Source organism: Dasypus novemcinctus, chromosome 11, assembly GCF_030445035.2.
Source record: "Dasypus novemcinctus isolate mDasNov1 chromosome 11, mDasNov1.1.hap2, whole genome shotgun sequence".
Taxonomy (NCBI): Eukaryota; Metazoa; Chordata; class Mammalia; order Cingulata; family Dasypodidae; genus Dasypus; species Dasypus novemcinctus.
The window spans coordinates 4,204,396-4,219,746 of NC_080683.1; the positions used below are offsets into that span (position 1 = coordinate 4,204,396).

Below are 15,351 nucleotides of genomic sequence, written 5' to 3' on the forward strand. Positions count from 1 at the left end.
AACCATTCCCAGTCCTGACTAGTAATACATGAGAGAATAATTCCCATAAAATCTTCTAACTGCTTGATTAAAAGTAAATATATGTTCCAATATGGGAGGAGAAATATTTCATCATATTGCTATTTGAGCTTGCATTTTTCTGATTTTTCATGAGCTTAAGGCTATGTTTATTAACCATTGACTCTTCTCTCCAGTAAGCAGTCGATATTCTTTGCAAATTTCTTTTGGGTTTTTGTTGATTTATTTATTGTTTTTCTGGCAATTTTATATAATGTAGAAATAGTCCAATGTGTGCCTTGGGTTTTGCTAAATATTCCCTGAGCCTTTCCTATTTCTTTTAATTTTGTTATTTTCTCCCATGCAAAGAAATTCTCAAATTTTATTCAAATATCTTACTTTTTCCTTTATTTCTTCTGCATTTTCTCTCTTGCTTTGAAACTTATTTTATTTGATAAAGAAAATTTTAACCAATTTATTGAACTACAATTCCAGTATCATACAATACAATTCCCATATTGCACATGTAAAACTCAATGATTTTCAAAAATTTAGATTTGTGCAACTATCACAATTTGACTTTCAAACATTTTCAATCCCCCAAAAGTTTCCCCTTTACAGTTAATCTCCATGTCCACCCCAAGCCCTAGGTAGCAACTAATTGCCTTCTGTAACTACCAATTTGCATTTCTAGACATGTCATGTAAAGGAATCCTATGATGTGTAATCTTTGTGTCTGGCTTCTTTAACTCAGTGTATTGTTTTTGAAGTTCATCAGTTTGTAGCATGTACCTGCATTGTGTTCCTTTTTATTGTTGAATACTATTCCATTGAAAGAATGAAACACATTTTGTTTGTCCATTCACCAAGTTGTTGGGTACTTGGAAAGTTTGCAGTTTTGGGCTTGTATGGGTAATGCTGAACTGAACATTTGAATGTTTATCTTCATGAGGGTACAGGTTTTCATTTCTTATCCAAGTAGTATATTTGTGGAGTCATATGGCAAATGTAATCTGCAAAATTTTCAAGAAATTGCCAAACTGTTTCCCAAAGTGGTTGTATCATTATACATTCCCACCACCAAAGGAGCAGGGTGTAGGTAGAACCTGTATACTCAAATATAATTATAATAATTGTGATGAGAGGAATAGAAATAATAATCGTAATATCTACTAATTTTAGTTTTCTTTGTTTCAATTTTCAGTCATCAGAGATCCATTTCATTGAAAGGAATTCATCTGGGGTACACCTTTCCAACAACCTGAAACTCTCCCTTTATCTGAAACTAAACCTCAGATGTTTCAAGATCTAATTAGGGCCTCTGATCCACTGGTTTATTTAACCAGTAATCAATCAACACCAAAAAAAATTTTTTAAATATGTGTTTAGTATGTTTTAGCATCTTATAGTGCTAGTCACTTCTCTTCATTATTTTTCTTTATCAAACATTCCTGGAAAATATATTTTCCTCTAAAATTAAGAATCAGCTTAAGTTCTAAAAGCAAATAATTCTGATTGTTTTCTTCAAAATTGTAATCAATTGTAAAGAGCTGGCACTTACTATTCAGTATGATTTTTTTTAAAAAAGGCAGAGAGCGAGAGAGACAAAAAAAAAAAACAAAAAACACCTTTAACTGAAGCTGCCCAGCAGGAATCTGCAAACCTTCTTGAGGCAGTTAATTTTTCAGTGTCCTACACTATTTTTTCTCTATTCTCAAATCATTCTCCCCTACTCCATCTTTTTTCTTTCATCCTAAAAAAGGCCTGTGTTTGCTCATTCTTTTCCCGGTGGCAGGGAGGCAGGCTCACTCCATACAGGATGAATGTTTGTCTGAGCCTGCCATTGGGTGGAAACACTCTAGGAGAAGTTCGTTTTCACCTCTTGGAAGCACACAACAATTAAGTCTCCTTTCCCTGCCTTTGGAAGGTGTTACAAGAGAATAGGAAACCTAGAGCTGCAGGAATCTTACTACCCTCCAGAAGCTAATGTTCTGACAACGGATGAGAGACTCGTTCTAGAGGCACAGGGGATGCCTGGCCTGATGAACTGGCCAGCCCTGGAGATGCCCTGCTGTGGGGCCGTCTACTATGTGAGAGCAAGGGTTTAAAAAATTAAGCCAATCACAATCTCCCACCAGCAGCAAAACACATCTTCATTTAAATATGAATGCCATATATTTTAATTCTACTTTATAATTTCACACGGTGGCTCCCAATTGAAATTAGAAATATCATTCCTTCATCTCAGAGAAAAAGTTACACAAAAGGTGCAACCCTGGGATCAAACAGACCTTATCCCAATTTTATGTATATCACAATCATTATTATCAACTTATTAATATCTTATAGGATTATAACCAGTTTCACGCAAATAATAACATAAAATATGCATGAAATAAACTTTCAATTTTCTTGAAAATAAAAGGATAATTGTCCTTGCATCGCTGGAGAAATTGTGTTCAAAAGTCTTTGAAACTTCTGAATTGATCCCCTACTCTTCAGATTTGATTTGTATGTAAAAGTGGCTCTGCAGGTGGAACACAAGAGCAGCAGCCTCCATCCTCTTAGCTAATTTAGTCGCCTTTATCTGAATCCCATCCAAGGCCTTTTAGTAGTATGTTATTGATGTTAGAACTACATACTGATTTCTAATAATGGTTGCCCAATATTTTATATGTCAAAAATTTTGATTTACTTTTCTAGCTTCTTTCCAATCACATATTTTTTATTGTTTGTTTCAATTGTTATAGCTGTTTGCCATTTTTATGTACTACTTTTTTAAACTTTTGATTTAAAAATTTAATGCAAATATTTGCATATTTACCAAGTCAAGATATTAAGTAAGCTATACTGGGAAAGAATATAGCTTTTATCTCTGTCCCCAGCTATTTCCTCATTTGTTCAATAGATAATAGTTTTTAAAATTCCTGTTTCTATTTACAGATGTACAAGACAGATAAAATAGAATGGGCATTGTTATATATTCCTAATAGCCTCCTGTTTTATTAAACAAAATGTTGCATATTATACAAAATATCCTGTACCTTCCTACAAGTATATTTTGGAGACTATTCCATAGCAGGGTACAGAGAGCTATTCATTTTTCCTCCAGCAGCCGAGCATTTCAGTGTTTGGGCTACATTAGTTCACTCATGCAGCCATTATCCTTTGATCCTTTCCCACCTCCAATTTCTGCTGGGGTTTGATCCATACAGGATTCTTCCTGTGTCAAATAGTAAGTCTGACACACACTTGGAAGGGCCTCTGCACGGCACAACAGTTGGGGTTTGCCCAGATGTCTTCCCATGACCTCCTTAGGCAAAGAGTAAATCCCAGCAACAGAGCCAGTGTGCCTGTGATTTTTACTTGAGGGGCAGAAAAAAGGCTGAGGTGTTAGAGATCACCCTTAAACTAATAAAAGGGGAGTTTAAGAAACACTCAGGTTTAGTTTGTTTTTACTAAATCAGGGAACATGAGACCCAAGAACATAGCTATATAAAGATTATGAAGACACGTCCCTTTCAAGTCACCTACACTTTCTATTTGCTGTCCCCTCTCTTTATTCCTTGGTGCCAGGGAGGCATGGGCTTGTTTTGAGAAAGCAAAGATGTAGGAGACCACAAGGATTTGTGTGCACTGAAGGCTATCTCACAGCTCAGATAACAGATTAAATACAGAATGCAGACAACCAAGGAAAATTAGGAAAGAAATCAAGGAAATCTTCCATATCCACACCTGACGGACACTGAGGACTATAAATGAAAACCATTGCTACACTGTAGTACAATCCTCCCTTCCACTCTTCCTTCTCCTTCTATTCCTTGAAGCCGTATGGAACAGATGATTTTGACTCTTGTTTGGGAAAAATTTTATAAAGTAACGTGGCAAAGTGTGGGGTCAGATGCATAAGAGGCAGTAAGGACTGAACAAACACGGAGGACAGAGAAGGATGATGAGGAGGTCCTGCATGGATACCGGGGACCCCCAGGCCAGGGGCAGGGCCCAGGACCCTGCAGGGAGGGGGTTCCTGAGGGTCACTGGACCAGGAGCACGCTGGACCCTGAGGAGCCTCTTCATAAAGGAGGAAGAGCCGGGCAGGAGCCCTTCTGAGCTGGAAGAGCTGGGCAGAGGTGCTTCCACTTCACTCTGGGCCTCAGCTCAGGAGACCTGGAGACGAGAGGAGGGGCTCGTTCAGACCTGACTCCACACGGCGCTTCTGTTCCCTGTCCCAGGACCACCCGCTACGGCAGTGCAGTAAGAAGAGAACACGGCTTAGGGCTCCCCGAGCCAACACTGCTCTAGAGCGCAGGCCTCGGGAGAGGGGAAGAGGCTTTGGTCAACACTGACTGATTAGATGTCAGGTTGTAAAGTTTTTCCATCGTTTCCGATCCTGTCTTGTCCCTTCCACCCTCAGTTCCAGGAGAACAAAATCTGCCTCTGAAAGAGGATTAAATGGCATTACCTGTCGGCTGAAGTCCAGACTGTCCTGGGAAAGAGAAGGGAAGATGTATGTTTACAAGACACAGAGGAAAATCTATTCCCAGACACCAAGTCCTCAGCCTCTCAGGTAAGATTTCTCCAACCCCACAACCACATCAAGTGAGCTCAGGACAGAGGAGAGCAGAGGCTGGAGGCTGTGCCCATGAGCTGCTGCTGCACACAGTCTAGTTCAAACCCATTAGCCATCCTGGCTCCAAGATCTCAGCTAATAGCTAAACACATTTTAATCTTCCTCTATCTCCCACAGGCCATATTCCCTTATACTACAACGTAAAAACCCTGGACTGTTGATGTTAGATTTTGAGGAAATCTGAGGTCAACTGGGTGATGAAAACCTCTATTCAGAGCCACCAATGTAGAGAGCTAACCTGAGCTAAGCCATGTTTCCCCCGAGTCTGGGGGCGTGCCAGCCCCCTGCAGCTCCTCACCTTTCTGGCGCCTGCAGTGGACGTACAGCCCCACCCCGAGGAAGAGCAGGCCCAGGACAAAGCCCCCGACGCCGCTCAGCAGCTTGCTCTGCGCAGACGCAGCCTGCGCCCCTGCGGAAGAAGCCAGGGTCAGTGGTTTTATTTCATCCCTAAGCAACTCTTCCAGCTGAGGCCCTAGATGCAGAGCTTTGAAAGGGGAGAAGCCTGCCCTGGAGGAACTAGGATAATTGGCCACTTCTGGAAAAGAGATTAAAAACCACACTGAAGTTTGGACACTGAACTCATTTAAGTGTCACAGCTGTGACAGGTGTGCCCTCAGCATCTGATGCTGGAGGAACCTGGGTTGGTGGGGTCAGCAGTCTGTCTGGGCTGGCAGAGCTGGTAAGAGCAGGTGGGGATGGACTCTGCTCATCAGAAAAGCCCCTCCACTGCAGGGGACGCTCCTCTTCTCAATGAGCCACTCGGAGCGACAGGACCAGAAGGACGAGCCCAGACCCAGGGAGGGGCTGGTGCCCGGGCAGGGGGGGTGGCCGTGCCCTGAGGAACAGGCACAGGACAACCTCTTCCACCTGCCAGGCCCAGCTGCCTCCAGGAGTGGAGGTGTGCGTGGAAACTAGCACAGGGAGGGGGGGAGTCAAAGTTTGGGTGGGAAGAGGGAGCCTGACACTCAGGTGAGGCACAGTCCCCTCTGGGGGTGAGGAGCTGGGGGCAGCGGCTGCTCACTCCACTCCATGGTGGGGGGGCTCTCCCGGCTGGGGTGCTCCACGTGGCAGGTGTACACGTCTCCGCTCTGAGGAACTGCTTCCAGCATCACCAGGATCTGGAAGGTCCCGTCTCCGTTCCGGATCAGGCCTTTGGAGACCACCCCCGCCTCCTCCTCCTGGCCATTGCAGAGCCACCTGACCTCAATGCTGCCAGGATAGAAGCCGCTCACGGCGCAGACCAGGAGGCTGTGGCGCTGCAGGGGCTGGGGCTTCGCAGGATACACAGTCACCAGGGGCTCCACTAGGAGGGAAAAGGTAAAACCATGAGTGAGGAAGACACGCCGCTCTCCTGGGCTGCTGCCCTCTGCCTCTCCACGCCCCGTCTGACTCGTGGGCAGGCGCCTCCACGCTGGTCCTGCAGTGAGACAGGAGTGGGTGTAGGGGCCTTCAGTTTAATCCTCACAGCTGGACCCATCAGGGTTATGGGGTGTTGAGGAAAACGGTGAGGTTTTTATATATTAACAGTTATCCGTTGTTGAATTTAAGTATTTATAGATATTTGTATGATGTATAGAGTTTTAATTGAAGGCTGATTTCTGGAGCCAGGCTGCCCAGCTTCATATCCAGGCCCTGCCTCTGAAGTGGCTGATCCAGGCAGGTTTGGGCAACTTCCTGTGTGCTCAGCTCTGTCCTCAGTAAAGGGGACAGTAACATCACGCTGCATCTGAATGACTAAGATGAATATTAATGCACCTAAAACATGTAAAGCAATGACTGCAGTTAGGATTCAGTATGTGCTATTTATTTTCCTTGTTAACTGAGAAAAGATGTGATTTTAAAAGAATGGATAGATCAGAAAGCAGCAGTGGGGTAGATGCAGAGACAGAGCATGAAATCCTGGGAGTGCTCTCTCGAAACTCTCAAACCTCAAAATGCCACAGAAATGGCTCTATCCCTGCGAGTCAGGCAGAGGCAGAGGTGACTCTGTCCCTGAGCTGAGTCCTAGGAAAGCAGGAGTCCTGAAGGGGAGGGAAAGGAGCAAGGAGAGTTATTCATTAAAACACGTTATTTTATTTGTCCTTATCAGATCAACCCCACCCCTCTTTAAAAGAAGCATGTCTACTGTTGGTTTTGTCGCTCTCTCTGGATTGACATGTGAGGTCAGTACAGGGTAGGGGACACATTAATATGTGTGCTTAATGCTTGGGAAAATTCCCGACTTTATCAGATCCTCGGTAAAAACAACTATTTTATGGAAAGACAGAGAAAGCTGGGGAAATCATTTTACTGTATCACAAAATGGTAGACTTACGATCTTGGTAAATCAGGCAGATGTCGCCCAGGTGATTGAGGGTCTGCGTCCCATGTGCAAGGTCCCAGGTTCAATCCCTGGTTCCTCAAAAAAAAAAAAACATTGGGAAGCGGATGTGGCTCAAGCAACTGGGTTCTTGTCTACTACATACGTGGTCCAGGGCTCTGTTCCCAGGGACTCCATGTGAACGCAAGCTGGCCCGCACAGTGAGCTGGCCTAAGTGGAGAGCGGCCCACATGGAGTGCTGGGCCATGTGACAAGCTGACCCAAGGAGAGGGCTGGCCCATGAAGGAGTGGTGGTCAGCACGGCAAGCTGGACTGAGTGGAGAGCTGGCACAGCAAGATGACGCAACAAAAATAGACACAGAGGAGAAATAATAAGAGATGCAGTAAACCAGGGAGCTCAAGTTCTCTGAGACTGAGCACCTCTCTCCCATTCTGGAAGGTCTCAGGGTCAGTCCCAGGTGCCTCCTATGTAGAAGATAAGCAGACACAGGAAAGAACACCCAGAGAATGGACACAGAGAGCTGACAATGGGGTGTGCGTGGGAGAAATAAATAAATAAATCTCAAAAATAAAAGATCTTGATAAATCATTGCTAACAATTTTGCAGGATATTTTCATTATTGGAAAAGTTCAAATTCTTAACATGAAGAAGGCACAAAAGAAAAAAATCCTTAACATGGAAAATAATAAACAAAATTAAAATACAAACCACAAATCGCAGAAAATGCTGAATCACATATCAGCTGAGTGTTAATATTACTAAGGCATAGAGAACCCATAAAATCACTGAAAAAAACACTAGGACCCCAGAGATAATAGACAAAACGTAATCTTAGAGCAGTCATTATGATTGGCCAATGAATATGTGAAAATATTCGAGAAACTCAGAAATCAAGGAAATATAAATTAAGAAAATATAGATTTAAATTTTCAATGGAAAAAGATGAATATGGTGTAGATTGTGTTACAGCTATACAAAAGAACAACCACCTAAATGCTACCAGCGTCATTATAAAAATAGTAGCAGGCTATGTAGCATTATGATAAAAATAGTATGGCATGGACATGTTAACAAAATTATAATTCAAAAGGTTATTTTCACAAATATGTAAAAATATTATGAAAACAAGACCAAAATTTCTGATTTAGACCAAAAAGCAAACTTACTCAAAAATGCCCCCACCACATGCCCGGGAATCAGCCAGACCCTCTTTTCCTCAGTGAACCGTCCTGGAAACACCTGACAGCAGCTCGTGGTCTCAGGGCTGAGCGCAGGTGAGGACAGGTGAGGACAGGTGAGGACAGGTGAGGACAGGCTCGGCACCCCCTCCCTCCTGCCCTGCTCCCTCCCCCCCTGCACCCTGGGGTCCTCCCCCCCATCACTAGCTTCCCCTCAGCCCCCCACCTGGCCGCCGCAGAGGCCACAGGACCGGGAACCCCCCAAGCCCCCCGCAGGTCCTCGGGCCGCCCCCAGGCCGCTGCCCGCCCCCAGCGCACCCCCCCACACGCACACTCATTCACACACTCATTCACACACACACATTCTCACACACCCTGACACATATAACACATGCACACTCACACTAACACATACACACACAGGTGACCTGCACGCCTCTCCCTGACACCCCTCCTCCCACCGGCACCCCCTGTCCTGGGCGACCCCCCCAACCCCGTCCTGCCCCCAGGCCCGGGCGCTCACCTCGCCGCTGCACCGTGAAGCTCTCGGCAACGCGGTAGTTGTGTCTACACACCATGTCCACCTGCGCGCGAACCCTCCAGGAGGTCCTTCTGGCTGTTGAAGTACTCGGCGATCCGCCGCCCCAGCTCCGTCAGGGCCACGTGCTCCCCCACGTCGCTGTCGAAGCGCGCGAGCCCCTCGCGGTTGTGGGCGTATCTGACCAGGTACCGCACCCGCTCCGTCCAGTTGGAGAAGCGACACTCAGACTCTGCCTGCCGGGTGAAGTGGGCTGAGGGACAGGAGCAGCCAGTCACAGGGCGGCCTCCGGGAAGAGACTGACAGCCACACCCACCAATCAGGAACACCTGGGCCGAGGCCCAGGGCGCTCTGATTGGCTGCCCCAAACCCTCCGCCAACAGGAAGGCCCCGCCCCACGGGGAGGCCTGCTGCCTGTGGGGTCCGCTCCCTGCTGGGGGCTGGGCTGGATCCTCAGGGAGAGCTGGGGAAGCGGCTGTCCCCACGCGGCCTGACCCCTCCTGGAAGCTCCACCCAGTGGATCCTGCTCTCTCCCTACCCCTTCCTCTAAATCAGCGCTTCTTAACACCGTCTGTGACTTGAATTTAAATTCAAACAACGTTATTCTCATGGGGACCTGTTGCAGCGCTGTGTGATCTATTTCTTAAATAATACACAGTGCAGTGTGGGCTTGGTGGGTTCCGTGATTTTCACCAGCCTGGAATGGGGTCCGTGGGAAAAAAAGATTAAGAGCCCTGCACGTGCCTCCCCCCTTCCTTCTGTGAACCCTTCGGTGCTGACCTTGAGCCTGGATTTGCTGCCCACTGGGAACCCCACAAGCTGGAAACAGACATCTCCCCTCTGCTCCCTTTAACTCAGTGAGAGCGATAGACAAAAAGCCACAGGAATTTATACAGGAATGAGAAATGTCTAAAAAGTAAAGAGTGGATTTCCATAAGAGAGTAATAGGATGATCTAAATTATATAACTACCAGAGAGGAACTCTGAAGAGTGACATTTAAGATGTGACATGAAATATCTTAGCTGGGGGAAGGGTGGAGTGTGGATGTATACATTACGAATAAAACGGGGGCGTATTTCATGGGCAAAGGCCTGAAAGGATTGAATTTCTTGAAACCGGCAAAAAGTTTCACTGGAAAAACAGAATGAGGGGAGAGAGGGTAAAGGATTAGACTGGAGACGTGGAGTTAGGTACTTCAAAGCTTGGTAGACAATGTTAGGTTTTAGGTTTCTCCTAAATGTAATGAGAAACCGTTGAAGAGTTTTAAGGAGATTCTAATCAATACAGGGCCACGATTTATTTTCTACGTGTCTAAATTCAAAAAAACATCTTTTTTCAAAGTCTGGTGCTAAAACTCATTTGGCAAATCTGAACTGATGTATTTAGAGATATATCTAAGACTTACTGTTACATGTGCTTCTGTAGCTTGAAGATAGAAAGGTATATGATAGATTGAAATGTAAATCTACAGATGTGTATGTATGTACATATAGATATATATGGACAAATAAATACTTTAATGCTTTTAGTCTTTAAGTTTAATTGAACTATGATAATTCCAAAAAGAGTTAAAAAAAAATAACCTGTGGTTAAAAGTGAGAATAAATAGAAACATCTGACAAAATCAGTTTTAGAGAATGTAGAACTACCATTAACGTTTGAGGCATTTTGCAGGAAAACATTTGCGGCAGTCATCCCATTAATGATTTAAAAATATAAAGGCAAATCATGGCAATTTAACAGGAATAGCAATGACCAGGAACTCATGAAATAGTGAAAACACTACAAAAGGCAAAAAAGAAGATCTTGACCTTGATTGATTGAACGATTCAACAGCAAAGTGGTAAAGTTATGCTACTATCTAGTTTTATGTTCTTGATTTTTTTGCTGAAACAAGCTAAAATAAACCTTGAAGAAATGACATGGAAGGTGAGTGTGTATATAACGTGAGCGTCTAGAATGTTTAGAAACTTCCCTGTATAAGTGGGTGTTCCCAACCTCGACGCTATTAAAGTTGGGCAAGATGTTTCTTCATGCCCACAGGAGCGTCCTGTGCATTGAAGAAGGCTTACCAGCATCTTGGCCTCCACCCACTAGCTACCAGCAACTCCTCCACAGATGTGACAACCAAACACTGTTTCCAGGCATGGTAAATTGTCCCCTGGAAGAGCAAAATTATCCCTAGGTGAGGACCAATGTGATAAACCATCTGAAAAATCTGTTAATCTGTAAAGCCTCTATTATAAATGAGGTAGCAGAAAATACAGTGAATGCTTTCCCAGTATTTTACCTGATAAGAACTTTGGTCCTAAACAAATTTATTTAAAAAAAAAAAAGTCTCTGTTTTTAGACCAGATATCTTTTAAAAAAACATTCATAAGTTCTAATGAGAGAGTATCAAAAACTATTGGGAGGCAGATGTGGCTCAAGTGATAAGGCCTCTGCCTACCACATGGAAGGATCCAGGTTTGATCCCTGGGGCCTCCTGGTGAAAAAGAAGAAGAGAAAGCATGCCTGTGTGGCGAGCCAGTGCCTGCTTGGGGAGCCAAGTGCCCACACGGTGAGCGAGTGCCTGCATGGCAAGTCGAGTGCCCGCATGGTGAGCTGAGCGCCCTTGCGAGTGCCCACATGGTGAGCCAGTGCCCACGTGGTGAGCCGAGCACCTGTGCAGCCAGCTGAGCGCCCACATGGTGATCCAGTGCCCACGTGGTGAGCCGAGCACCTGTGCAGCCAGCTGAGCGCCCACATGGTGAGCCAGTGCCCACGTGGTGAGCCGAGCACCTGTGCAGCCAGCTGAGCGCCCACATGGTGATCCAGTGCCCACGTGGTGAGCCGAGCACCTGTGCAGCAAGCTGAGCGCCCACATGGTGAGCCAGTGCCCACGTGGTGAGCCAAGCACCTGTGCAGCCAGCTGAGCGCCCACATGGTGAGCCAGTGCCCACGTGGTGAGCCGAGCACCTGTGCAGCCAGCTGAGCGCCCACATGGTGAGCCAGTGCCCACGTGGTGAGCCGAGCACCTGTGCAGCCAGCTGAGCGCCCACATGGTGAGCCAGTGCCCACGTGGTGAGCCGAGCACCTGTGCAGCCAGCTGAGCGCCCACATGGTGAGCCAGTGCCCACGTGGTGAGCCGAGCACCTGTGCAGCCAGCTGAGCGCCCACATGGTGAGCCAGTGCCCACGTGGTGAGCCGAGCACCTGTGCAGCCAGCTGAGCGCCCACATGGTGAGCCAGTGCCCACGTGGTGAGCCGAGCACCTGTGCAGCCAGCTGAGCGCCCACATGGTGAGCCAGTGCCACGTGGTGAGCCGAGCACCTGTGCAGCCAGCTGAGCGCCCACATGGTGAGCCAGTGCCCACGTGGTGAGCCGAGCACCTGTGCAGCCAGCTGAGCGCCCACATGGTGAGCCAGTGCCCACGCAAGTGAGTCACGCAGCAAGATGATGACACGACAAAAGAGAGATGAAAGGGAGAGTGAAGGAGAAGCGCAGCAGAGACCAGGAACTGAGGTGGCACGATTGACAGGGAACCTCTCTCCACATCAGAGGTCCCTAGGATAGGGTCCTGGTGAATCTTAGAGGAGGAAGATGAGAAGAGAAGACAAGGAGAGAAATAGATACAGAAGATCACACAGCGAATGGACACAGACAGCGAAAAACAGCAGGACAAGGACGGGGGAGGGGGGGAGGGGAAGAAAAAAAACTATGGATGCGCTTCAGTTTGACACAAAACACAGTGGGCAGTGCTTAGAAAAGCCCAAATTCAGGTTGTCTAAAAAGTGGATTTTACTTATGCATTATTTTCCAAATAATAATACCCAGAGATATATTTTATGACTGGTTTAATAGTCACTTTTTATCAGTGGCTTAAGTTCATTAAAGGCAAGCTAGATGGTGAGAAAAGTGTAAAATTTTATTGTATCTTTCAACTGTTCCATACATCTGACTCGTGACCTTCCTGCTGAAAGTAAAGTGTTAGGCTTTTAATACCCAGCAGAGTGACACCTGTATTGAATGTTTTGTTACATGAAGGGCAAGAAGAAGCAGTTTAAAACCTATGGCTTGCTGCAATTTACAGAGGCCTGGGAATCCAAGAAATCAGTTGCTAGTGCTGGTCATGATGCTAATAATTAATCAACCTTAACAAATATTTAGCACAAACTTTGGGCTATGTTTTTATTTGCAAATCAACAGGCAGATGAAATTTTCACTAAGTTACTAATGAGAAGGAAATTTATCAAACCTAGTTATTTTATCACTTTAGCTTGTATACGCCACTCCTGTGTTGTGTCTATATGGAAATGGGCCCCAATTAGGCTCAACAGATTTAGAAAATACAAATATAGGATGCCCAGTCAAATTTGGATTTCAGGTAAATTATTTGTTTTTTATGTGATATTCAAAATTCGACTGAGCATCCTGTGTTTTATTTGACTACACTTAGCCAAGAATATAAAAAGACCTCAGTGAAGAAGGACTGAGTTTAAGATTTCTTTATGTTTCTCAACAAATGACCGTGATCAGTTTTGTGTGAACCCATATGGAAACTTAAACAATAAAGTCAAAATGAATCAAAACTTTCCCTGTATACTGGAGCTAAGAAATACACTGGTACATGTGAACATCAGAAAAATTTTCAGTAACTCAGATCCACTTGGTCATATGCCCTGACAGTAGCTAAGAGCCCAGGTTCTAGAATCAGAACATCTGGATTTGAATGAGTTCTACTAAGTCTCACCTTTTAACCTATGAATCTTTTTCCTTTATATCTAAAATGGATTTAGTAACATAGTCCTTACAGGGCTATTATAGATATAAAAGTAAATAATGACTCTTCATAATATTGATCACATAATAAGTGGTTACTATATTAACATTTTCATTTTTTATGATCACTATGAATATAAGCTCCAAAGACCATTCTACTCCTTAAATTCCCAAAGCCTGTAATAACTTTATATGATTTATATGATTTTGGCAATTGTCTGCCATTATATTTATCAGTAATTACTGTTTTGAGCTCTCTGTCCCATCCCTGACATATTTCTTCAGAGAACTTATTTTGTGCTTAAACTTTCTCCTTTGTTAAATGTTTGTTAGTTTATTATCTTTCTCCCCTACCATGAGGTACTTCCATGAGATTGGAGGTCTTTTCTACCTTACTCACCTTGAATTATTTAAAACTTAGATCAGAGTCCAGTACATAGTATTAGCTCAGAAAAAAATTATTGGTCTAAATGAATAAAGCTAGGGTTCTGAGACCTGGTCGTCGTGGCTGTTTTAATTTCCTTGCCTGCTCAAGAAAATACCATGAAATGGGTTGGGTTACTTACACAATGGGAATTTATTTGCTCACAGATTTGAGGCTAAGATAGAAATACAAATTAAGCCGAATGTAGAGGACTATGGCTTTTTGGGACTGGCTGCCAGCTCTCTTTGGTCCTTGGCTTGTCATATGACAAGTCACATGGCAACATTTCCTGATCTATCCCTCCCTTCTAGGGTCCATTGACGTTCACCTTCTGCCTGCTCCCTCTGTGGCTTTCTCTGTCTGTGTCTCAATCTCATTCTAAAATAAAGGACTAAGGTAATAGGATTAAGACCCCCCCTTCATTCAGAGAGAAGTCAGAGAACCTGGTTGCATAGAAAAGTTCAGAATAGATTCATAATGAACACTAACCTGTGCCAGGTTTACAGAAGGTGCCTTAAGGTCTATAAACACTCCACAGATGCTCCATATTTACAGGGTAACTCCCAGCATGCTCTGTGTTAGCAACAAGATAGCCCTAACCCCAACTTCCATCAGAAAACCTCCAATACAAGGATATAGGCCTTAAACATAGGGATTCAGGGAGAGGGGGGAGGAAATATGGGGAGGCCTCTTGATAGCACACCACATATTAGGGAGAAGCACCAACATCACAGATACCTTTGAAGATCTAACACAGGATCTTCCACAGAGGCCCTTCTATTGTCCTTCCATTCCCCATTAAATATCAGAGAAATTGTCTCTTTCTTTGGCACTGCTCAACTTATAATGGGAAGAGCTGATGGCAAATTATCTTACCACCATTATTTCTACATGATCTCAAGATCCTGAGGGAATAGATGCAGAGCTGGAGACATTGTTTTGGACGACTGTTGAGAAGAAAGGGGCTTTAAGGAAACTCCTTAAGCAGTAATAGTGGGGAGGACAGAAATCCAAGCTCTTATAGTTATTGAAAGTATTTGGGGTCTAGACAATAAAGAATAATTGTCGCTAAAGAAAATGTCAGTTTTTTGAAGGACATGAATTCTCATGGCCTGGACACAGTGACAGAGTTGACTCTTTACCTTCCTTTTCCCACCCCGTAAGAGCTCCCCACCCAAGGTGTGCACTTATGTTCGATCTCTTTGGCCAAAATCAGGAGAGGGTTCAGCACCATCATTGTCACGGTCAGCGCTGCCATCCAGGGGCCATCCACCATGCTGGACACCAGGAGCATGCCGGTTGTGAGATAACCAGGCGAGCCTCACCATGAAACCAATGACCCTCCTTCCCTCACATCCCAAAATACAGGAAACAAGGAACTCCTTTCTTTGACCCCACATTTGGTAACCTCAGTTTTGGACAACCAATCAGCAAGAGAGAGAAATAGCATCACTGGTTGTTGGTCAGAGATTCTGTAAGAAGGTCCTGTTCTGAAACTTAGA

General features: G+C 44.8%; 1 protein-coding gene across 1 annotated transcript; it reads right to left on the reverse strand.

Annotated features, from left to right (window-relative positions):
- Window positions 1-377: 377 nt before the first annotated feature.
- LOC101437028 (DLA class II histocompatibility antigen, DR-1 beta chain-like) lies at window positions 378-15,143 on the reverse strand. Its single transcript, XM_071218703.1, is given in 7 exon segments — window positions 378-4,164; window positions 4,460-4,483; window positions 4,926-5,036; window positions 5,649-5,930; window positions 8,650-8,723; window positions 8,725-8,963; window positions 15,024-15,143. Coding segments are annotated over 7 exon segments (864 nt in total). The 3' UTR covers window positions 378-4,150.
- Window positions 15,144-15,351: the final 208 nt, after the last annotated feature.